General features: G+C 49.0%; 1 protein-coding gene across 1 annotated transcript in view; it reads right to left on the bottom strand.

Moving 5' to 3' along the window:
- Window positions 1–24843, bottom strand: part of LOC119159700 (calpain clp-1-like) — a 54348-nt gene extending 29505 nt beyond the window's left edge. The window contains exons 1-2 of the mRNA XM_037412534.1: window positions 24559–24843; window positions 1509–1652 (exon numbers count right to left, since the gene is read on the bottom strand). Of these exons, the coding sequence (XP_037268431.1) occupies window positions 1509–1652; window positions 24559–24843 (429 nt within the window). The remainder of the gene's footprint in view (window positions 1–1508; window positions 1653–24558) is intronic.
- Window positions 24844–25397: the final 554 nt, after the last annotated feature.

Here is a 25397-nt window from a genome sequence, read left to right as displayed (position 1 = left end):
ATGGGCGCCCACTTCAAACCACGAAGTCATTATAATAATCGTATGTACAAGCGTATACGTTGCCTGATGGCAACGTACGCTTGTACCAAACAATATCATTGCGATTTCTCATGGGATATTGTTAAGCTTGTATACAGGTCGCATGTGTTTGGTAAAGCATAAATGTTTCTTTTTTTTCCCTGCCTTTTTACGCAGAGGAGGTTATTTTAGCTGTAACTCTAAGCCAACGAGTGGATGTGTGGTAAAGCACCTGCTTTCCACGGAAACGAGCTTGGTTCAATCCTCACTAAAAGCCGGAGATTTTTTATATTATTTTTTTGCTCTTTATTTATCGGTCACTCAAGGGATCATGTTTTTTCGTTCACAACCAAGGACGCCTACGCTGACGCCAGAGTGCCTGCAAAACGAGCTTTTTAACGCTATCTCGTTCAGAGCACGCGTGTGCTCTGAACATTCTTGAATGAGTTCAACTATGTTAATCGTAGATATTCTCTTGAACTTTATCGAGAATTGGTAAGAGGTAGAGTCGCTTTCGTGGACAAGGAGGACTTGTAATTTTCACTGTTTTATTTATGGCGAAATCTTATGATATCCTTTGGATTTGCGCGATTTGACTGTCATCATTGATGTGATATGGTACACATCAGTTACCCGTGATAGCTACACTGACTACTTTCTATGTGCGTGTAACTGACGTGTCTGGTATAAGTACCCGTCTTCCTCCTTTGTACCGGCTAGCAAACGAAGAAAACTTTGGTCAGCCTCCTACTCTTCTCATCTCTTTCTCCCATGTTACGTTATGTCACAATCCGTGCTGCTGGTAACATGCTATTAGAATAACAGCCACTTTCTGTGGCCTTTATTTCTTGGCCTTTGCTGGAAAACGGAATCATTGTTCAAAAGGGCCCTGTAACAGTCTTTCAAGTAGTCATAGAATGGATTCTCAAAAAGAGATCATTGCCTCACGAATTCACAGTCGCAAAAGTTTTTAGAATCCATCCGGTACGAGCAAAGCAAAGATTTTTCGCATGCTGTAATGACATTCTCTCTTGTTCCGACGAAAGCACTGGAAGCTAAGCGGGGAGGTTTGGCACGGGAAAACAAAAATACGTCGTGCGTGTCTCGTGACCTTGCGTACTGTCCCCCTCCCCCTTTTCTTTTCTCAGAATACGATATTTTCAGTGTGATCACACGCACACGCACGAAAATGTCCCTGCCTCTTACGCCGGCCCCAGTAACAGCCGAGCACACCGTGTTCAAATCAGCCAATGGCTGATACAACGGCTGCGAGGAGTGATTTTTGAGCTTGTAGCGTCATTTGTCAAGAAAAGAGGAAGCAATCTAGTTAGCTGACACTGAGAATTTATTGTGAAGACCAGGCCACGCGCTGCGCTATAATATTTTGCTAGCGTTTTTCAGGAGCCTCGACTTCTCATCGGCAGCGTTTCCTAGCTATGCTCAAAAAGCGTTCGTTACCGACGAGACAGTGGCGTAAGAATTCGGCTTACGTGTGGTCTGAGCCAGGTAACCCTTCCAGGAACAGGCCTGCGATGCGTGAAGAGTGACGACTCGGCAGGCGGGAAGTGACTGTCCACGAACAGCTCCGTCAGTGGCAGGTTCCGAATAGCTTGTTCGTCCTCTAGCGCGGTTTTCTGCACGCAGAAACAGAGCGCCTTTTGAGTTCCGGGATAACGCAGATGTGTAACTAGCGTTGTCAACGAGGCACTACGGTCTTTTGAGTGCACTCGTAGATATTGGAACAAAGTTCACAGCTGAAAGTCCGCCAATTGACATTTTTTTAATGATAAAAATTAAATGGCACTTTTTAAGCCTAAAAGACTGTTCGGCGAAAGCCTATGCCGTACTTCTCGTTCTTTTGGGGGAAGCTCATTAAGTCGTGAGTCCGGTGTCCGTGATGTATGTAGTAGTAGTAGCTGTAGTGGTAGTAGTAGTAGCCACTTCCACGGCCGGACTAGAGGAGCGGCCCGCACGCACTCTTTTGAATCGAGGAGGAAACCCGCGCCCATTAACCATAAATCAAAAGATAGTTCTTCCTGGTGAAATATTTAACGGAGACGAGTATCGGTGACTTAATTTCCAATCAAATATGCCTTGAATCTGATTCTTACTAAAATCAACGCACTTTGAGCACTATCTGACCAGAAAATTGCCCGCAGCTTCCCTCGGGGGAACACTGAGGAGGATGCGGACCATATAATTGGTTAACGGGGTGTTAAAGTGCGACTTACTTGGGTCGATGGCTAAATTGGTTAACGTGGTTGTGAAATGGGGTGTTAAATTGCGACTTACTTGGGTCGATGGCTAAATTGGTTAACGTGGTTGTAGGAGGGGGTGTTAAATGAGTGAACACGTACACACGTATGCGAAAGGGCGGCGCTGGTCGAAGGGACGTCGATCATTGTGTTTGTGGATTCGTTGGAATTCATTTCACCGCGACCTTGGACGTCGACGCGCCGTACAAACCAACCGACGAGCGGCAACTGAGCGAGCGAGCGCCGACCTTGAGTATATATACAGCGCGACGGCGCATGCACTGTCAGCTGTTGAATGTTCTCGAAGCGCGACGCCACATGCGCGTCCACTGGAGAATCAGGAGAATTGTAGATGTCGAACGCGGTTTGTAGAGGAGGAAGGGTGCACAGATGGTGGAGGAGTGAAGCGCGCGCGGTGTGTAGAGGAGGAAAGGATGCACAGATGGTGGAAGAGTGGGCGACGGCGCAACGGCGCATGCGCGCGCGTCAGCTGTCGAATGTTCGAGAAGCGGTGCGGACGGCGCGGACGGCGCACTACAAGGCGCGAGTATAAGATGCTCCGCATCTAAAAGTTTGCACGTTAAACTCACTGGGCGTAACCTCCTGGTTTTAGCAAGACTTAGCGAGGGTTGAGCCGCAGTGTCATGAACTAGCGACTGGAAAAGTGAGAAATAGACACGAAACGCAGGCCGATGGAGAGTGCGCGCGTGCCACTCCTCTAGTCCGGCCGTGCCACCTCTCGTTTAGTCCTTGAAATGTCCGCTGGATGGCGGCACTTCTATATGATGACTATATGATGAAAAGGTGCGAAATGGTGGTACTTAGAGTGTTCACTAGATGGACGGTCGGACGGACAGACAAACAGATGCATGAAGGGACGGAATACCGCATGTACGGATGGATGGACGCATGGACGGATGGACACATGGGTGAAGGAACGCACGCACAGACGGACAGACGCACGAACGGATGCACGGATGGAGGGACAGACGGACGGACGGATGGACGAACGCTGGAATGGACACACGGAAGGATGGATGGATGGATGGACGCACAGACGGACGCACGGATGGACGGAAGCGCGGACGGAGTGACGGACGCTTCGCCCCCACTCATCATCATGCACTCCGTGGATATGCTGGGATTTTCAGGGGCGAAACTTTTCATAACGGAACCCGTTTGTCCCTCGTAGCGGTCGTAGTGTGTAACAAGTATAACATTTTGACCTCCAAGGTGGTGCTGGTGAGAGATTTCTTCTGTGCGTTGTTGAACAATAAAAGATAGTGCTCAATGTACATGCCAATGGCTGCTAAGGGGGAATAAGAGACAGGAGCATTCGGCTTTCAGTTAACGCGACGCTGCGATCCCCATTAGCAGCCATTGGCATGTACATTGAGCACTGCCTGACAAGAAAGGGTTGCTACGTTACACTCGCTGGGTGTAACCTCCTTGGTTTTAGAAAGATTTAGCGAGCGTTGGGCCGCAGTGCCATGAAAGCAGTTAACTAGAATATACCATGAACTCGAGGTGGTTAAAGGTGGGAAGTAGACACAAAGCGCAAGCCATAAGAAAGTGTGCGTGTGCCACCTCTCTTTCAGTCCTTGGAATGTCCGATAGATGGCGGTGCTTTTATATGGGGAATATATGATGAAAAGATGTGAGATAGTGGTTTTTGGAGTCTTGGATAGATGGACGAACGGACACACAGACAAATGCATGGATGGACGCATGAACGGACGCAGGGGCGGATGCATGGACGAACGCAGCGACGGACGCACGAACAGACGCACGCACGGACGGGCGGATGGACGCATGAACGGCCACACAGACAGACGCATGGACGGACGGAAGCAAGAACGAATGGACGGTCGAATAATTCGTCCCACTCTCCATCATTCACTCCGTGGATATACTGCCATCATTTTTGTTTGTGTGTGTGTGCATGTTTAGCGTATGGTATATTGTTTAGTATCGGGTGAATCCAAGGAGGTTTAAGAAAATTGCATGAGTGGAAGCTCCCGCAATGCTTTGGCAGGAGTAGTGAAGCCAGCTTTTGCCCTCCAGTTCTCAGAAACCTGCTATTATCTGGTAATGCTCCCTTAGACATCAAGTGGCTTTGATCTGTCAGTCTAAAGACTACGTTAGTTAGGAATCAAAAGTCAGTTGTTTTCGAAGAAATAATCCGCAGAGACTAGTATCAGTGACTTAATCACCAGTAAAACGCGCCCTGAATTCGAGGCTTACTAAAGAAAACTAGTAATACAAGGACGCACTTTGAGCACTATATGACCCGTAAAAGCTGCCACGTTACACTTGTTCGGCGTGCGAGAAAAACGCTTCTTCTCATTCACCGGATGCCAACAGCTCATCATGCCCCTAGTAAGATGGCTACCACAGCCGGAATCCTACGGTTGGCCCGGCTTGACTCGTGGGCAAGAATTTCCACTCCAGCGTTGTTGTTGTTTTTTTAACCTACTTGGCGGATTCCACGTTCCTCGGGTACTTCACTGAACAACTTTAGCCACTTGCCGTGAAAACACCTGCCGGTGCGTGTGCCCTTCTTCTGTGCAAGACGGTACAGCTAGGAAATTTCACCTAAGTAGTGTTTATCAGTAAATATATGCATATGAATAGTTAAAGTCTCATCGTTAGCGCTGATAATATTTAGCTTGGCTGCGCAGTGATACCAGAATACTAAATGTCGTTTACCAGAAGGTTCAAGTATCCAAAAATAAACCAGTGACACAACTATGAGTCTCTGTTACGACAAGGTTCGAAATGTGTAGCTACAGACAGAGGGATGAAATATCAAAGTAAAGAGGCTGTGGCTCAACGTTGTCATGTATATTAGAGCAAATGTCTTCACTGTGACGTAGTGATGTTAGTCGTTAAATATAGATGTGCCGAAGTGTATATGCCCTGTTACTGGAATGGTATGAAGCCTTTGTGTTCTGTACATGCTCTAAATAAATTTTTTCTAAACACGCTCAGCACAAATATATACATGCTCACTTTTAGCGGGACGGCTCTCCCATAGTTGTGTACGAAGTACTCGAAATCGTTTAACATTTTTTCTAGACAAACAGCGCTATTCGCGCACGAATAGCGCTATAGCGCTACTTCCATAGGTTTGTTGCGTCCCATAACAGAATGACACTTTTTCTAAACACACATTCATGCTCAGGCCCACGATATGGCTTTCTGTTCTCCCACAGTAGAGTACATTGTATTGTATATCGTTAACAACGTTTTCTACACACACACACACACACACACATATTCCCACAGGACGGCTCTATGCTCTCCCATAGTAGAGTACATAGTACTCTCAATCGTTACCCACTTTTTCTAAACACTTATTTCGAACTATTATGCATCCTCTTGTGTGAGGCACACGGGACGGCTTTATGCTCTGCCGTAGTAGAGTGCCCAGTACTCTACATCGTTAACCACTTTTTTTAAACACATACAAACTGCAACACAATATATTGATGAGGCTAAGCACTTTCATTTTTCCCTTTTAGAACGCTAGTACTTGTCGTGATCGGTCTACACCGGCAAATTTTCCTACATGTGCCACACCGTCAACAGCCCCCCCCCCCTCTCTCTCACGCGTTTCACAGAAAGTTCAGAGTTTAATCAGCTAGTCCTTTGATCTGGCAGTACAGAATTAATATCGCTCCCCTCGTTAGCCCAACCGCGCAACCGAGGAGGCTTTATGTTTCCCGACGTGGCCATCAAGGGTTCCATCTTGTGCCTCCGCACTTTATTGCACGTTTTAAAGCGAAACTAAAGTAAAATAACAATTTGCGTCAACGAGAAAGCTGGCTGCGTTCGTATGGCTCCTGTGGACGCGCAACTAAATCTGTGTTTCTAGAGTTTTTTCGTCAAGTGTTCATGAACTGTTGCTCGCATCGGTTCCGAGAAGTCCTCAAAATCCTACCGATACCATATTTGACCACAGTTTGTGACTTTTTGTAAAGTTAGGAACAATTTTTGTTCCTGTGGAGTGGTAGCCTCTTTAACCCTTACGAGTGGCTTGGGAGACCGCGCTTCTTCTGAGCTTATTCTCGCCTGCGGCCGGCCCTTCGAAGGCCTGGTGCGCTGAAATGTTTGCTCACGATGGAGTATGAAGTGCACGGAGAGGATATTTCAGAAGAAGATTTTACTCAAGATAAAGGTTAGCAGGCGGCTGGGGCCAGAAGAGCTGTCACCAAAACACACACTGCTGACCCCAACGTGCCATCGTCGCAGCCGGGCGCACGCCGTGGCAAATCGAGTGGCGCTGCGCTGAAGTCCAAAGTACTACAGGTGGGAAAGATGCCCTCACTTCCTCGAGATGACATCAAGATTGTGATCCGGCCGCAAGGTGGACTCAATATCTCAAAAATTGGCGCAGCAACGGTGGCAGACGCAATACTAGTTCCTACTGGCATAAGCCAGGAAGATTTGTGCCAGGATACTCTATGCCCGAATCTGCAGAAAAATATTATGGTTGCCAGTACTCCTAAGCGCGAAAATGCAGGCCGATATGTTCGGATGAACCAAATACTCATTTCGGGCAAGGTGCACGAGCTAAGTGCCCATGAGGCTGCCCCACACTCCACGTGCAAAGGGGTGATTGGCAACGTCCCCCTTCTAGACGGCCCTGACGTCATCGGTGCCAAGATTGCCAACACCAATAATCCACTCGCTTTAGCAGCCAAGAGAATAACCCAAATCAGCACGGTCATCGTAGCTTTCGACGGGTATTGTGTACTGTTACGACCGGCCCTGGGGAGCCAAGAAGGAAGAGTTTGGGGGAGAACCGGTTCTTGACCTGACGGTGTCGTCCACCCCCACCTCCCCATTCGGGTTCCTCCTCGCCGGGAGAGCTCCGGGGTCTGCGGTGCGTTCGTGACCATGTTTGGTAACATTTTAGGGCGCCGTGACCATATATGGACCTCGTGTTGGGATGTGCCACTCCATGTGTTGTGAGGTGTGTTTCCCCCTCTCTCGTGGCCGAGGGGCCGGAGACACCGTATTGGCTGACGATGCGGACGGGGCGCCCAGTTTCAACGGCGCGGCGCTATAAAATGCCGAAGACGTTTTGTATCGCACGCACTCTTCTCTCTTTGGGTCAGTTGACCACTTCTCCACATGTAAATAAATCTCTGTTGTTCGTTCGGGCGCTTCTTCTCGCTGAATTGTTGGACGATGGATCCTGCGACGGGGCCAGCTACCGAGAACGAGACCGCCAGGACCCGGAGTCCCAACAGTACCGAATTTTGTCAGGTATGAACCGGTAGTGATGCAGTGCTCACTCTACCACAAGCAAATCAACGTGTGTTATGCGTGCGGCCATTTTGGAAACCGCGCTGACGTGTCCCGCACTCCCGGTGACACGATTTGCCGAGGCTGTGGTGCCGCAAGCCCCGACAAGCAGCATGTTTGTACTCCCAAGTGCGAACTCTGTGGTGGCCAGCATCTCACGGCTAGCAAAGACTGTGCTCAAAGGTTCAAGATCCCGTACATTGTGCGTCGTCGTCGCAGTGAGCATGCCAGAATGGCTGGTGCTGCATCACCGTCCTCACAACGTCACCCCGACACTGCGGATGAGTTTCAGTCTTCGTTACCAACCACGGATGTTCAGCGCAGAGGACGCCCCCGCTCCAGGGGACGCTCGAGAGGCCGCTCCGGATCCAGGCACCGCGGTTCCTTTATGCGATGTTCCGGCTCGCGCTCCAGGTTGAGAGAATGGGCCCGGGGAAGCCCCAGTTCTCAGCCTCGCATAGTCAGAGCGGAGCGAGCACCGACGGCCGGGACAGATATTAAAGGATGGTACAAAGAAATCAGAGATGACGCAACGGCAGCGACCAAGGAGGTCGTAACTGACCTCGACGTTGAAAACAAGGTCAGCTGGTTGGCTCACCCACTGGAAGCCAACCAAGCCCTACACATGAGGTGGGAGGGACTGAAGCGTAACAGGAGGCTCCGCAAAAAGGTTTCCGAGGTTAACAGGGCGATCGAGGAGCACTGCAAAACCTCGAGTAAAGAACAATGGCATGAGCTCTGCGAGAGCATCGAGGGTCAGCTTAGATCTGGGAAGAGCTGAGGTCTTCTCAAACACCTTCTCGATCAGGACAGCACCAGATCCAGCCAGAGGCGATCCTTCGCGTGAACCATCCATATTGCTACTGACTCTACGCCGGACGAATTGGTTGTCAACAAGCTTATAGACAAGTATCTGCGAGTCGCGGATAGCTCTGCACCCACACAGCTTACGGACTACGTGGGGTGTGACGGGGCGGAGCTGGACTAGGACTTCATTTTGGCCGAGATCCAACCGGCTCTCTTTTTCCTAAATGCCAAATCCGCCCCTGGCCCTGATGGCATAACTAATAAGGTGCTCAAGTACCTTAATGATGCCTCCATCGAATTCCTCTCGGAAAAGAATAATGAGGTGTGGTGCCGCGGATAGGTCCCCGCACAGTGGACGACGGCCTACACGGTACTAATCCCGAAACCCAGTAAATCACCAGGAATAGATAATCTAAGAGCGATTTCCTTAACTTCCTGTGTCGGTAAGGTTGCAGAGCACGTCCTGCTGAACCAACTCAAGGTGCACCTAGAGACCAATGACATGTACACCAACAATATGTGTGATTTCAGAGCTGGTCTCTCGACACAGGATGCCATGAAGCTGATAAAGCATCAGATCATTGACCGGAGCACGGGAGATACCAGAGCCATCCTTGGATTAGACCTGGAGAAGGCTTTCGACAACATTTCTCACGAATTCATTCTCCAGTCTATTCCAGCCTAGGGCTAGGGAAGAGACTATGACTTCATGAGATCCTTTTTTACCCAGAGAACAACCAAGCTCAAGATCAAAGGGTACTTCTCACGAGAGATCAACCTCGGTTCACGCAGCACGCCTGGGGCTCAATCATTTCACCAACCCTATTTAACATCGTGATGATCGGGCTCTCTAAGGAACTCACGAAGGTTCAATGAATCAATCATATAATTTACACAGATGATATAACCACCTGGTGCACCGGCGGGAGCGATGGTCAAGTTGAGGAAGCCATGCAGCGCGCAATCGACGTGACCGAACGTTTCCTCCTTCCTACTGGTCTCAGGTTCTCCCCATCGAAATCTGAACTTCTGCTCTACAAGAAAAGACCCCGAGGTGGAGGCCACCGCTACTGGAAACCTGCGTCTCAAAGTAAAATACGGCTTTTCACTGGTGAGGGATCCCCAGTGCCTAGAGTGGATTCACTCGGAATATTGGGAATGTGTATCGAGTCTAACGGCGCTAACTGAGCTGCACTCAGACAGATCACTACTAAGACAAAAAGTGCTCTCGGTCTCATCTGGAGGATCACCAACAGACACCGGGGAATCAAGGAGGACAATCTCATCCACATCATACATGCGTTTTTGCACGGCCACCTTTCGTACTCAGCGGTCATGCATAATTGGTATGTTGCAGAGAGGAGTAAGCTCAATTTTCTCATAAGAAAGGTCTTCAAGCTAGCGCTCGGCTTGCCTGTAAGCACTCGCACTGAAAACCTTTTCTAGCTTGGTGTTCACAATACACTCTAAGAGATAATCGAGGTGCAACAGCACTCACAGCGGCTCAGGCTTTCCGGAATAAAATCGGGCCGCAAGATACTCGAAGATTTTGGCCTCAACTCTACTGACCGGTGCCCCGATTCCATGCAGATTCCCAGAGACATAAGGTCACCACTGCGCATTGCACCCAATCCCCGAAATATGCACCCTGCGCACAACGTCGAGCGGCGTAGGGCCAGTGGTAGAGCTCTCCTCGAGCACATCCGTAGCAACCCCACTTATGCAAGCTTAGTGGATGCTGCGCCATATGTCCTACAAGAGGCATTCGCTGTTTCCATTGTCGACTCAAATTCTAGGCTCACTTGCTCCGCCACGGTACGCACATCGGAGTCCGTGATAGCCAAACAGGTTGCAATCGTGCTGGATATTCTAGATCGTCGCAGAAAGTCAATATACAGTGACTCCAAGGTGGCTACCAAAGCCTACAAAACCAAGATGGCTGCCTCTCAGGCCCTCCGCATTCTCCGAAGCGTTAGGAGTATCACGCCCCATTCCCTTACTTAGTTCCCAATCACCTCGGATCTATTGAGGGCTCTACCTCTAACCCTAACGAGAGCACACACGTGGCCGCGTGAGGACTCACTGACCACGCCACCTCTGCAGTCCCTTTGCTTCACTTGGAACCCTTACTTCATCATCATCATCATCATCATCAGCCTGACTACGTCCACTGCAGGACAAAGGCCTCTCCCATGTTCCGCCAGTTAGCCCGGTCCTGTGCTTGCTGCTGCCAATTTATACCCGCAAACTTCTTAATCTCATCTGCCCACCTAACCTTCTGTCTCCTCCTAACCCGCTTCCCTTCTCTGGGAATCCAGTCAGTTACCCTTAATGACCAGCGGTTATCCTGTCTACGCGCTACATGCCCTGCCCATGTCCATTTCTTCTTCTTGTTTTCAGCTATGATATCCTTAACCCCCGTTTGTTCCCTAATCCACTCTGCTCTCTTCTTGTCTCTTAAGGTTACACCTACCATTTTTCTTTCCATTGCTCGCTGCGTCGTCCTCAATCTAAGCTGAACCCTCTTTGTAAGTCTCCAGGTTTCTGCTCCGTAGCTAAGTACCGGCAAGATACAGCTGTTATATACTTTCCTCTTGAGGGATAGTGGCAATCTACCTGTCATAATTTGAGAGTGCTTGCCGAATGTTCTCCACCGCATTCTTATTCTGCTAGTTACTTCAATCTCGTGGTTCGGCTCTGCGGTTATTACCTGCCCTAAGTAGACATAGTCTTTTACAACTTCAAGTGCGCTATTACCTATCTCGAAGCGCTGCTGCTTGCCGAGGTTGTTGTACATTACTTTCGTTTTTTGCAGATTAATTTTAAGACCCACCTTTCTGCTCTCCTTGTCTAACTCCGTAATCATGAGTTGCAATTCGTCCCCCGAGTTACTCAGTAATGCAATGTCATCGGCGAAGCGCAGGTTACTAAGGTATTCTCCATTGACTCTTATCCCTAACTGTTCCCATTCTAGGCTTCTGAAAACCTCCTGTAAACACGCGGTAAATAGCATTGGGGAAATTGTGTCCCCCTGCCTTACACCCTTCTTGATTGGTATTCTGTTGCTTTCTTTATGAAGCACTATGGTAGCAGTTGATCCCCTGTAGATTTCTTCCAGAATGTTTATATATGCTTCATCTACGCCCTGATTCCACAGTGTTTGCATGACGGCTGATATTTCTACTGAATCAAACGCCTTCTCGTAATCTATGAAGGCTATGTATAGTGGTTGGTTAAAACTCTGAGCATTTCTCTATTACCTGATTGATAGTATGAATGTGGTCAATTGTTGAGTAGCCTGTTCGAAATCCTGCTTGTTCCTTTGGAACCCTTACTTACGCTCAACGAAATGACAAAGCACTTCTATCTGTCAAGACGGGTATTCCCTCTCTCACATCATGCCTTGTGCCAGTGTGAGAGAGGGTGTCATACCTTTAGACTATTGCAAGTCAATGCGTACCCTAACCATGTGGTTCTTCATGCCATGTACCCTGAACGGTATCCAAGTGCAGATTGACCCGCCTGTGGACTGTTAGCAACATTCAACCATGTGTTGTGGGAATGTGAAGTCATCGCCTCCGCCCTCAGCGAACACAGGTGGGCTGCGTGAGAGCGCAGCCCGAACTTAACGATCAACCCTGGCCATCCAGAGTGCCCATGAACGGGCCGCCAAGCTCGGCTTCACAGTCCCTACGTGGGATTAGTCGGGTGGCGCGGGGTCTCCCCAGCGTCCTCTCCGGACCAAAATAAAGTTTCAATCAATCAATCAATCAATCAATCAATCATTCAATCAAGAGAAAGCTCACTGTCTGACATTAGCTTAAACGACAATATTATCAACAGCAGTGCCCTACTTACCGAGCAATTAATGTAAATACACAAGAATACGTGCACCGCTATAGGATATTCTAAAATGATACCGATCACGTCAAACAAACCCCCTACATTTATACACTAGTTATACGATCTAGCAGCACTAAATAGGAAACCTTCCGTGCGTCAAAAGACGAAGTAAAATGGTGCTTGCGTATTTTTGTTTGATTCGTGGAAAAAGGAACCGCCGGACGTTACTATGTGGATGGCGCAAGTGGTTCAAACATTCAATTTTTGCCTGGTTACACTGGACAGGTCGTATCATCTAGCGGAGCGCAGTGGAATAAAACACGTCTGCCATCTCGGAGCCAATGGCAGGAAATTGATCAATAGCCGTTGTTGCTGCTGTGGCTCCCGCTGCTTTCGTTCTGTCTACTGTAGTGTCGGTGACCACGCAGTAAAGCCGGGCAATGTTGTGCACGGCAACAGTGACGTTATTCGGACCGCTTTTTGAGGCGGGTCATTTGAAGTGCGCTAACTTGATTCGGGCTACTAAAACGTGATTTCACTTCAAAATAAGCCCTTCCTTGGCACAAAAGCAACACTACGAGGTTTCTGTACCACTATTTCAACAATTGATTGATGATTGATATGTGGGGTTTAACGTCCCAAAACCACCATATGATTATGAGAGACGCCGTAGTGGAAGGCTCCGGAAATTTCGACCACCTGGGGTTCTTTAACGTGCACCCAAATCTGAGTACACGGGCCTACAACATTTCCGCCTCCATCGGGAATGCAGCCACCACAGCCGGGATTTGAACCCGCGACCTGCCGGTCAGCAGCTTCTTCAACAATCAACGTCGACTTCATAGTTGCTTTTAGTGTCCGTTTAAGTAACAATGGTTCACCTGTGCAAACACTCGCACGTTACCACCTAGGCCAGTCCCTAAATGTCTTGGTACCCGATGGTCCTATCAACTGTGGTCCACAGTCTCCCATTGGCCGACTGTGTATCGTGCCTTGCTGGCCTTCCATCACCGTCTGCAGACTTCATGCCCTAGAATCGATGTAGCTGAAGCGAAAGTGGTGGACACAATGGCCACCATTGTGGAGCCTTTGATACCTCGGCACCATCATGCGGTCATGAGTCACCCGTGGGAGCGCATGGCCGCAGCGGCGTTGCCAGGTCATCTTCGTGACTTTGGTGGTGGAGCTGAGGCTTGCTCCACACTCGCGATCGGCTACAGCGATGACAGGTGATAAACACGGCCACTTGCCCTAACTACGTCATGGTTGAGACCAATCCTAGCATGTTACGATTGAGTGTGTGGTTTTCCGCCGTTTGTGGCATGTGGTCCATGCTGGTTTTCGTATCCAACGTGTCCGAGAGTTCGTTCCCGGTGGCCGGTACCCACAGGGGCGTTTCGCGGCACTCTTATAGTAGTTGTCGGCCTGTCCAGCCTTTGACGTAACCGCTGTGAAGCCGTCACTGGGAATGACCGTCAACGTGCCTTGTGGCCAATATTGGTGTGCATGAGGCGTGGGATGCTCGCGTTCCTCTCCGAAGAGCTCTTCATGAGAGATCGCGAGTTTCTGCGCCATTGGTCATGCTCTTTTGTCAACGTTGAGCATGAATAGGTAACACTTATTTTTTGGCCGACATAGTGACAAGCCGCACAATAAAGTCAGAGTTGATTTGCTTCTTGCCTTGCCCTTATGAACTGGGTTCGCCACCTTATTATTTCATGCCATGGTGGTTCTACCCCTAATTTGATGTAAACTATCGAAACGTGCGTGCACTCACCCATTTACCAATTAGACACATTTCCTATAGTGCCAGTTGTGAGATATATGCATTTGTTATTCTGTTGATCTGATTTGTTCTGTTTGCTTTACGTGAAAACGTTATTTTTTGTGTTGTGGTGATGTACAACTATGAAAATGTGGATGTATTCCTTCGTTACGCACAATTCATGCTCTGTACATAGCATAAATCAACTTCTGCTAAACTAAACGGCAGCGTCCATTGAGTCGCTATTCATGATTTCAGCTGTACTCAATTGTGTTTCACCGCATCTATTGTATCATTGTACCATTGTATCATGATATCGCATTGAGCTCTTGTGTGCATGTATGCCAACATTGTCGTGTATATTAGCGCAATGATGTCTTCACTGCAACGTTATGATGTTTGTCGTGGCACATATATATTTATAGAATGAAATAATTATTACAAATAGTGTTTTTTTTTTCAAGGACTATGACTGAATGAAAGACCTAACTAACACTCAAGCTGCTCAACCTTCACTGTCTTCATATGATGAAAATATCTCTTGATTACTTTCCAATTTGCAACAGATCTCGCAAAATATGTATTTTTTTATGTAGTTGATGTTGTGTATGCGAGCTCTGTGTTTATTTGAACTGTATTTTTTTTGAGGCAGTGTTTGCTACCTTTGTTGTTTTGCTGCCAATTTCTTTTTTACCGTGATGATGTATAAAATCTCCTATGGGGATTGCATTGTCTGTAAATAAAATAAAATTAAAAAAATAATTACGAAACGTTTGTTTTCTGTACATAGTGTAAAAAGTTTTTTTTCTAAGCGGACTGGAAAGTTTCTCGCCCTAATACATGCACGCCTTGTAACGTTTGTTGTTGCTGGCACGTTGAACTAATTAGTACATGGCTCTGCGTGTATCGATGAGCACATTTGAATCCCAAGTATGGTTTTTGCGGACGTGTAATTGTAAAATGTGTTCATCATTTCTTCCGGATGTTTCTTAGCCTTCCTGCTACGGTGATGCTGTACAGCCTGCAAACTTTGAGCATTCAACATTGTATTCAGTTGCCTGAAAGCATCGCTCTTGCATGAAGTCTCGAAAGCAAGCCTGCGAAAAGTCTAGACATAATTTGAGCTGCAACGAATGTAATGCATGCTAGCCACTTTTACTAGCCACATGTTCACTTTTACAAGCCTGTTTTCTGCCTCATGTTCGTAGTTTTTACTTTCATAGTGACTGCGTGAGGCCCTACCTCCCAGTGAGGATCAGGAGGGCGAATTATCCCTCTTGAACAGAGCAAAGTGAGTGAGAACTGGATGGTGGGCTCCACCGAGATCTCTAATCAGCTTAAACGACAGTAGAACAAAGTTTCTCTCTTAGTCTTCATAATTAACAGCGTTTACTTGGAAGATAACTAACACCGTTGAATTGCTTTTAGTGGCGAAGCACCTCAAGGTCTTGTCCGTTGTCTGTTATCCGGCAATGGCAATGAAGCTCTGTTGACGTTATGAATATATGTTATGTTGAACGGCAGGCCAATAAAAATAATTGGAAAAAACAAGAGAGCCTTCACAGGAAGATCTTTGTCATACTTATAAAAGGCATGTCATTCCTGAAATGTGCGCGGAACTACACATTTTATGCTTTTTTACCAACACCAGCCGGTGTTTCAGCAAACTTGCAGCGCGGGGATAGTTACAGACAGCCCACGTTCATGAACCGTTAATAAGAATTCAAGCCCATCACTCTGTCATCTAGTGCACCTATTTTCTATCACTTCTCGCCCTCCCCAACAAGAGATAAAGGATGACTATTTCACAATAATGCCAGTGGGAAATGGCAAGCCTCCTGCATCACCTCCTGCAGGGGATAAGCCTCCTGCATCACCATCTCGCGAAAAGTTGTACCGCCGTGCTGATGAGAACTGTCACACCACTGACCAGCTGCTGCCCCAGTGTAATCAGTGGCCTTGGAGGAGTCGGGCCAGCGATCACAGTGAACGTGATCGGCAGTCAAACGTCGTCGATTCGATAGCCCCGTCGGCGCCTAGAGCCTGGCACCCCTCCCAAATTTTCTTTTTTTCGTGTGTGACTTTTGCGTTTTGGCCCAAATACAGTGGCAGCCGGTGCGTGACCAGGGGTGACCGCAGGACCGTGACACTGCACTGGCATAGTACTGTGTCGCCATACAAAATCTGCTTGGGACATTCTGCTGTAACATATCACTGCACATGCGGACACCTGACATTTTGGCGCAAAAATAAAGGAGCTTTACATTTGGCATCTTACTACACCAAAGACCACCTTTTCAGTCGCCAAGACAAGGCCTCAAACACTGCTTGCGTTATCTTGCAAGATGGTTTGGTTTCCATATACTTCCAGCGTTTAGCGCACGCCAAGTTCTGCGTCACGCTAAGACACCAGCCATAAAGAAACACTAAAGAGCAAGACGATTTTTTTCGTACTGGTATACAAATTCATTATCCCGAGGACAAACTGTGGGTACAGACGCCTACTTCGGATTTCCGCACCAAACCCCAAGATGTCATGGAATCTGAATGCGTCTACTGAGTCTTGCATAGCCTTTAATTGACAAAAGTGAAGTGTAAATTGTCACCTGTAGGTGTCACAGACCTAGCATACGAGTTTTCATAAAGTTTCATCGAGATAATCTCGTGAAAATACAATAAATTTATTTTTTTTTACTTTTTTACGTCACGCGTGGAGATATTGTGGTGAAGTTTAAAAGTAGAACTTCAGTTGGTTTTCTGCGCCAATAATGAACTTATGATAAAGAATCATAAGGCATTGGAGTTGTCCGAGTTCAGTTTATCAATCTAAAACAAGTCATTGTTTCTCTTTAGTGTTCCTCTAAAGCTGTTTCCTCTATATCAATAAAGTACGTAAGCATATTATTAAAATAATTTCGAATGTCCCACGTGTCAGACCTACGATATCATTATGAGGTGCTGTGGTGGAGGGCTTTGAAAATCTTGATCATCTGTAGCTCCTTGACGTGCACTGAAATCGAATAGTACACACACTGCTGCACGCATTCCCATGGAAAATGCGACGGGGATCAAACACTGAACTTTTTGGTCAAAAGCCGAGCGCCGTAATCAGGGTACCATTACGGTGAACTCGACATGCCACCAAACTTGATACATTTTCTAGTCATTGAATTCATTTGTTCGTGGAGCGTTCCCTATGACACATGGCGATGAATTCAAGCTACAGATGCTCCGGTACACAATGCTGGTTGCTGGATTTGATGACAAACTTCTCGCAGGGAGAAAAAAGTCACAACTTTACCACGAAGGCGAAGCAATGGACGCGATAGCAATAATTTCAAAGGTCACGCAAAGAATGGAAAGCAGATCAATACGTGTCCCGCGCTTCTCGCGCACAAATTACGCACGAAACGTACTAACAGGTACGGATGCATGCGAATAAGCGTCTCATTTGTTACTTCGCACAGTCTGACAAGCGCGAGCTTTTCGCGAACGGAGACTGCAATGATTGCAGTGACCTTTGTGCGCCTCGTAACTACAGCAGAATTATGGAGGAAGCAACAGAAGGGAGAAGGCTGGGAGGTTAACCAGAAAGACAACCAGTTGGCTACACTACACTGGGGAATTAGGGAAGGACACAAGAAAGATGAGGTAGAGGGAAGTGAGGGAAAAGAAAAAATGGGGGAGAGACTGACTGAAATTTCACTGCAGCGTGTAGAATTCTACCACATGTCAGAGGCGTTCGCACAAGCCTGTCTTTCTCAGGAAACACAGCAGGGCTTTCACTGCCTTGTGGGCTGTTAAGGCATGTGGACGTTGCTGTAATGGCACCTGCACAGAAAGAGGCCGATCATCCAGTCGCCGAATTGCGTTCGTTCCACGTAAAGCCCGAGGCCAGTCAAGGTGTACAATCCTCCCCTCCTGGCCACCGCGAGATAAGAGTGCGCGAGGGAGCGTCGCTCCCCTTCGCTATGCCGGGCAAAGTACGCGTAGGAGATTAGAGCGGGCGCTGCTGCGCGATGTGGCGACGTGCGCTCATTGCGCCATCTTTCTGGTAATGCCGAAAACTAAGCAGCGGTAAGTAGTGGATATAAATATCTTGCCACTTGAATGGTGAAGAACATTTTTCGGAGTAGCTATTTCATTCGATTCCGTGCACCTTGGTGCTTTTTAAAATATTTTTTCTTTCTTGCAATTTCATATATATATAGATACGTATAATATACGGAGCATGACATTGATGCCGCCGCCGGCGGCAAAGTTCAGCCGAGAGTGTCCATATAACTGCTATCGCAATAAAAAAAAGGGTGAGGAGGGGGGTCATAATATAATACCCCATACAGTGTGAAATGGGTGCCATTTGTGACCAGGCGGTGCAACGGTAGCGCGTCAGACTCCAGATCAGAAATGGATGCCTTTTATTGCTTCTTACAAAACAGTCGTCCAAGTGTCATGCCAATTCAGTGTGAACAGATTGTCAATACGTCTGCGGTTCACAGTGACGTTCAACCCGTTTCTAGATAAGTTCACTCTTAGCAATAGGCAGACCTTTAAAAAAGCACAGCATATCCACGGAGTGAATGATGATGAGTGGGGCGAAGCGTCCGTTCGTCTATCCGTTGTTGCGCACGACGGACCGGTCCCGCCGAAGCCACCACTGTTGCGAAGCCACCTCCGAAATCCCACCGCTGACCTCCACTGTTGCGAAAGACGGCGACGCCAACACGGTCCTGTAGGCGCCACTGCTTCCAACTCCGCCGGGAAGGTCACCAGCCGTTTGGTAGCGTATGTTTCTCAGCTCGCGACTGCTTCTGCGCAGAGCTGATAAGACGAGCGGACGAGACGACGGTGAGTTAAATAAGGTTTATGTACAGCATATATACAGAGGCGTTACAATTTCGGCACGGGGGCCGACAGAGACTCGAAGAGCCGAGCTCTCCTCTCTAACACATAGGTCAGCTTTTCGCCTAAGACCGCCCACTCACACACATGTCGGCTCTCCGACATGGGGACTCCTCTCTCATAGGACCTCCGATCGCGACGCGCCGCAGGGCTTCTTTTATTTACACCGGGTCCAACCAAAATGTCCAATCAGAAGCACCGCTGGTCGTCAGGGCAGATTCCTCTAATGGGGTCCCCGCGCCATGCGTCAGACCACCAGACACGAGGACGCCGGCTCGCTGTCACGTGCGCTGCTGACTCAATGCACGTGGGCCAGAGAGGCGCCGCGCGTGTTCACGCCGTTGAGATGTTCGCGTCAGGCGGACTGCGGGCTGGCCTTGACCCAGATTGCCTTTTTCAGAGGCACGGACGTTTGACGAGGACTCGCTGGCATAACAGCACCCCCGCCGCCAGATAATGCACCGGAAAGACGAGCTGCTTCCACGGGGCTCGGATGTCAGGTGCGCTCGTTCGCCAGGTCCCTCCAGGTTCGCCTCCAGGGCCATGGGGAGAATACAGCTCCAGACTGTTCCGGGAACACGTCCCATTTTTGACGACGGATCCCAGCTCCACTGGCTTGTCGCCACAACTTGTCGACCAGCTTCACTCGTCTCTTCTGACCACCTTCGGTTTCAGCACTTGTCGATGGTTCTGCAACTTGCTAAGAACGGTTCGACAACAAACAACACACGACACAAGCAAGCGCCCTCGGTCACCCGACAGAACACCAGACAAAGTATAGTACAACATATACCTATCTACGTGTCTATCGGAATTTTGTTCCCTCTACATCAAGAGGCACATGTGGGACAAAAGACCCTTAAAATGACAACTCAATTTTTTTCCCACGTACAACAACGTAACGGATTAGAATACCACATAAAGTTGGCCCCTTGAGATCACTCTGAACGAGAGCGCTCAGCCCAGGTCGTGATGAGGTCAAAATTTTGCCCCGAATCGCCAGCGAGAAACCGAAAGGTTGAGAAGTTACTAGCTGGAACGCACTGCTCAATGCACCTGCATTAGCGTTTACCTTTCCTTTTTTTTTCTTTAGCGAACGTCAAAGTTGCGCTGTGGAGCAACATGCTCCACTTCAGTAACCGGCCACTTTTAGGCGACGATACCTATGCGGCACCAAGAGCAGCTCACACTTTCGACGTTGCACAGGGGAACAACGATACGGCTTGCTACGGATTGACTCCTCACCGCTTAGCTCGATATCGTGTTCGATCACCCTCATGTTTCCGGGGCGGTCCGAAAACACGTCTTCAAACTCGGAACCAATCTTTCTCAGGTCCTCCTTCACTTAAGCTAGGCTCTAGGCTTATCTGCTCCCGGATTACTTTCGATCCCCCTTCAATTACCTCACTAGAACTCAAATTTTCTGCTTCCTCTTCCACTGAAGCATTCAACAACAGATTTACGACCGCTTGATGTTGAACGTATGGTTTCATCAAGTTGTAAATTTTGTCCGGCCGCCCTCCCAATTTCACTTCATAATTTGAATCGCAAGGCTTCGATAATACTGTGGCGGGCCCTTCCCAATCAACCTCAAGCTTGTTCCTTTTGGACGGCTGCAGCAGCATTACCTGACTCCCTACTTTAAAAGCACGCTTCTTCACCGATTCCTCGTAGTGCTCCTTCGACAGCACTTTTGCCGCGTTTTTCTGGCTTTCCACTAGCGCTTCAATTTGGCTTTCCACTAGCGCTTCAATTTGGCTTTCCACTAGCGCTTCAATCGAGAGATCCTCACGCTGCTCTCGAATGAGCGTCTCTCGATCAACTCTCGGCAGCTCGCTCCAACTTTCCGCTACAGGCGAGAGCGTTGCAACCCCCTCGCTCTGACTCAATGGCGCCATGTCGTCTCCCCTTTCTACGGAGACCGCGCCGGCCGGTTCGGCGACGGGCCGCTCGCGTGACTGCTCACAGGACTCATGCGGAAACTTTCCTTTCTGGGGTTCCGTCGACCCGCCGACAAGGTCACTTGAGAGTTCACTGCATGGAACCAGGTCCAGCTTCCGCGAAAGCTTTCGCGCTTGCGATCGCGTGAGGGCCATGCACGCAAAGTTGGGGAAGAACGATTTGTCCTGCTCTTTGAGGAGCTGCTCCGAGTTGTTGGAGAAAAGATAAGGAAAACGATCGTTCAGCGCGGCAGACACAGCCGCTTCGGTGCGAAGCTTACCGAACGGGCCTTCAATGACAACCGTGGCGATTGGTAAGCGAACACTCTGCTCCTCGGCGACTTGCCTGATCCACGTGCATTCTCCTGTGAAGTCATCCGGAGACACCAATGAAGGATGGACAACGTCCATGGTTGCCGCTGAGTCTCTAAGTGCTCGGCACGTTTTCTCATTGCCCCTAATTTCTTGGAGATACGGCTCCAACAACCGAATGTTTTTTTCTGATTCTCGGATCGTTGCGAAGGCAAACTTTTCCTGACAGTTTCTCGCGATGTGCCCTTCCTTTTTACAGTTGTAGCAGATTAGCGGCTTCCGTTTGTTTTCCGATTCAAATGCCTGTGTGGTAGAAACCTCACTCGATTTCTCCGCTTCTGTTTGTCCTTCCCCTACACTGTCCTTCGTAAGAGACGGGTCCTTTTTGAAATTACGGTGCGGAACGGGTTTCCGTTGATCAGGTTTCCTTGAAAAGCCCTCTTTCCTTTCATCCTTTTCAACGCGCACTGCCCTGCTATGCAACTTTCGGCGAATATAATACTCCTCAGCTAACTCAGCTGCCTTATTTAACTGTACTTCCCCAAGTCTGTCCTGCATCCAAAGTCTGACATCCTCCTCGATGCAGCGGTAGAATTGCTCCAATGCAACGCATTCCACCACTTTATCGCGGTCGTCATAAACACCTTCGCCCTTGAGCCATTCAATCAAATCGGCTTTAAGACGAAACGCGAAGTCAACGTGTGACTCATTCCCCTTTTCAGCATACCGGAACCTTTGCCTGAAAGCCTCGGGTGACAACTTATAACGTCTCAAGAGCACTTCCTTAACCTCGTCATAGCTCTCAAACGCTTCCCTAGACAAGCAAGTTAATGCGTCGGACACTTCGCCGGGAAGAAGAGCTAGCAGGTTCCGCGCCCAAAGAGACTGCTCCAAAGCATTTCGCTCACAGACGTGTTCAAACTTGACGAGATATTTCGCCATGTCCTCGCCTACTACGAACGGTGGCAGTTGATCCCGAATTCTAATACCGCTGACCTGAATCGTCGGAGAAGCTGCGCTAGGCGCCTGCGAACACTGTAGGATTGCCAATTCTATTCGTTTCATCTCGAGGCGCTCCTGTCTCTCGGCCTCCTCGCGACGTTCGCGCCTTTCAGTTTCTTCGCGAGCTTCGCGCCTTTCAGCCTCTTCACGTTCGCGAGCTTCTCGCCTTTCTTCACGTTCGCGAGCTTCTCGCCTTTCAGCTTCCTCACGGCGTGCTTTAATATCCACCCAGGCCTCATCGACTTCCTCAGCCGACACTCCCTCATCCTTCACGATTTCAAGGATCGCTTGCTTTCGTTTCGCACGGCCCAAAGTAATGCCGAGTTCCTCACAAATTTCGATGAGTTCCTTCACTTTAAGGTTCTCCATCGTTCACACTAGCCTCTTGCTGTTTGCCCCTGTTAACAATTTACTTGCCGTACCCACTATAAGTCAACTAGCAAGACGCGCAAGCAATTTTTCACTCTCCCGTGTTTACCCCCTCCGCATTAACTTTGGTTTCAAAGCACTTCGACTTTGCTTGAAACGATCAAAGCTCACTCTAATGCTTCACACAGCCCTTCTCTAAACTACTACAACCTGAGCTAGAGTAGTCTGGTGAACTGAGGGGAAAACATCAGGCACTCACCGCATCGATGTCGCTGACGCCGGCCGATCCCGCAGCTGCCAACCACTGTTGCGCACGACGGACCGGTCCCGCCGAAGCCACCACTGTTGCGAAGCCACCTCCGAAATCTCACCGCTGACCTCCACTGTTGCAAAAGACGGCGACGCCAACACGGTCCTGTAGGCGCCACTGCTTCCAACTCCGCCGGGAAGGTCACCAGCCGTTTGGTAGCGTATGTTTCTCAGCTCGCGACTGCTTCTGCGCAGAGCTGATAAGACGAGCGGACGAGACGACGGTGAGTTAAATAAGGTTTATGTACAGCATATATACAGAGGCGTTACAATTTCGGCACGGGGGCCGACAGAGACTCGAAGAGCCGAGCTCTCCTCTCTAACACATAGGTCAGCTTTTCGCCTAAGACCGCCGACTCACACACATGTCGGCTCTCCGACATGGGGACTCCTCTCTCATAGGACCTCCGATCGCGACGCGCCGCAGGGCTTCTTTTATTTACACCGGGTCCAACCAAAATGTCCAATCAGAAGCGCCGCTGGTCGTCAGGGCAGATTCCTCCAATGGGGTCGCCGCGCCATGCGTCAGACAACCAGACACGAGGACGCCGGCTCGCTGTCACGTGCGCCGCTGACTCAATGCACGTGGGCCAGAGAGGCGCCGCGCGTGTTCACGCCGTTGAGATGTTCGCGTCAGGCGGACTGCGGGCTGGCCTTGACCCAGATTGTCTTTTTCAGAGGCACGGACGTTTGACGAGGACTCGCTGGCATAACACCGTCCATGTCTCTGTCCGTTCAAGCATGCGTCCGATCGCGTTCGAGAATGCAGATGGCGTGCTGGTAACACCGACGAGACGCGAGCCAAGGAAGCCGAGCGCAAGCGTCTTCAACGTACCCGCCATTCTGCTTTGTCCAAGCCCTACCAACGATCCACCACGTACGGTGGCTATACAGAAGACTGAGAGAAGCACTCGTTCTCTAGCTACCCAGGCACAGTCGTGCAGCAGCGAGTCGGAGAGCAGCGGTACAGCGTCGTCTAGACTTTTCTCAATCAACTGCAGTTTGTATGTGCTTCTATGAGACAGCGTCCGCTATTATACTGTTCAGAAAATGCTGCCTTCTTTTCTTTCTCGTCTCTTCTTCTCTCGGTTACGTGTGACGCATGACAAAGTTAGACTCAGAGAAGCTTCGCCCCTAAAAGTCTGTCAGCATTTGTACGTCGAAGAAAAGTACAATGCATTTAGGGCTTTTGTTACACTTTCGTTAAAATCCATTCTGTAAAGAAAAGAAAGTGCTAAAATAAGCCAGATCCTCCAGAGGCCACACATATTATGCGGCGAAACATACCGAAAAATCAAGACACCGTTGTCACGGCACATATATTGTGCCACCAAGAAAAAAAAACTAGTGCTATTTTTTTATGGTGGGATTCTCAAACCACCATTTGCCTTCGCGAAACCTCTCGGTTCCGCGGACCCCCTATTTGAGAACCATTCCCATAAAGTTTGTGGAAATGTCTACCCAACACTCTGTTAGGGTGCGTTCCACGTTAAATAATCGGCTGAAATGTGATAGCGACATCTTGACCTTAGTTTTCACCTATTCATTTCAACCTCTACTTCATTTCTTCTGTTACCTACACTTGTGCATTGCTTCAGTAAAGTTACCATGCCAAAGCTCAAAAGCGCTAATGTACTAATGACATGGTGGCACAAACCATATAGCAAACCACGTCATGCCTGCCAAGCGCAAGGAAGCCTTCTTGTCATCGTTGTCATCTCACCGTGACTCGGAGTGGATGAAGCGAGTGTACATCGGGGAGCTCGAAGGCCACGGAGCTGGCCTCGTACGCCGAGTCCGGCCGGGCCGCCGTGTCGTCAGCGCGGCAGCAGCTGTCCTGGGCCAGGCCCTGTGACGACCGGTAGCCCGAGGCGTCGGGGCCCACCCGGGCCGCCGGACGTATGGGCCACACGCGAACTGCCCGCGGGCTGTGACCTCCAGCCGCGTGGTCGTGCGCCGAGGTCTCGGGGTGCCATGCCGTCACCGAGCATGAGGGCCCGCACCCCATCTTCCGCCCGCGTCGCCTCCTGCTCCCCGCCGTATGGCAAATCTGTGGGTATGCGCAAGGCATGGTCAGCACGTTTCGTAATCTGTTAAAAAAGTGTGCGTACTGAATACGCGTTGTCTCTGTTTGCATACATTTGGATAGGTCCTTCGTTCTGGCCCAGTCTATTAATTTCCTTAATGCTATCCTTAAATATACTGTTATTCCTATAGTGAAGAATATGAGCGGTATTCGTAGAAACTGTTACAGCGCAAGCTGCAAAAACGGCACACAAGGGAATGCGACACACACAAGCGACGCACACTAGCGCCTGTGTGTTTCACCTTCTCTCGTCTGTCGTCTTGGATTCGCGCTGTAGCAGCTTCCACGGAGTGCCAACAAGCCGAATCATGTATCTTGCTAAGGTATTCGCAAAATTCGAGCACGCTGTTCACGCAGGAATAAGACGGCAATTCAACGGCTAAAATATTGCAGCACTGTATTGTTATGTAGTTATCGAGGAACTGACTGCAACACTTCGAAACGTGGACATTTATTGAGTGGATTTGCCAGGACAC

The sequence above is a fragment of the Rhipicephalus microplus genome, chromosome 3 (genome assembly GCF_043290135.1).
Source record: "Rhipicephalus microplus isolate Deutch F79 chromosome 3, USDA_Rmic, whole genome shotgun sequence".
Taxonomy (NCBI): Eukaryota; Metazoa; Arthropoda; class Arachnida; order Ixodida; family Ixodidae; genus Rhipicephalus; species Rhipicephalus microplus.
The sequence above is the reverse complement of the archived record's forward strand: the minus strand, read 5'-3'. Positions and strand labels throughout refer to the sequence as shown.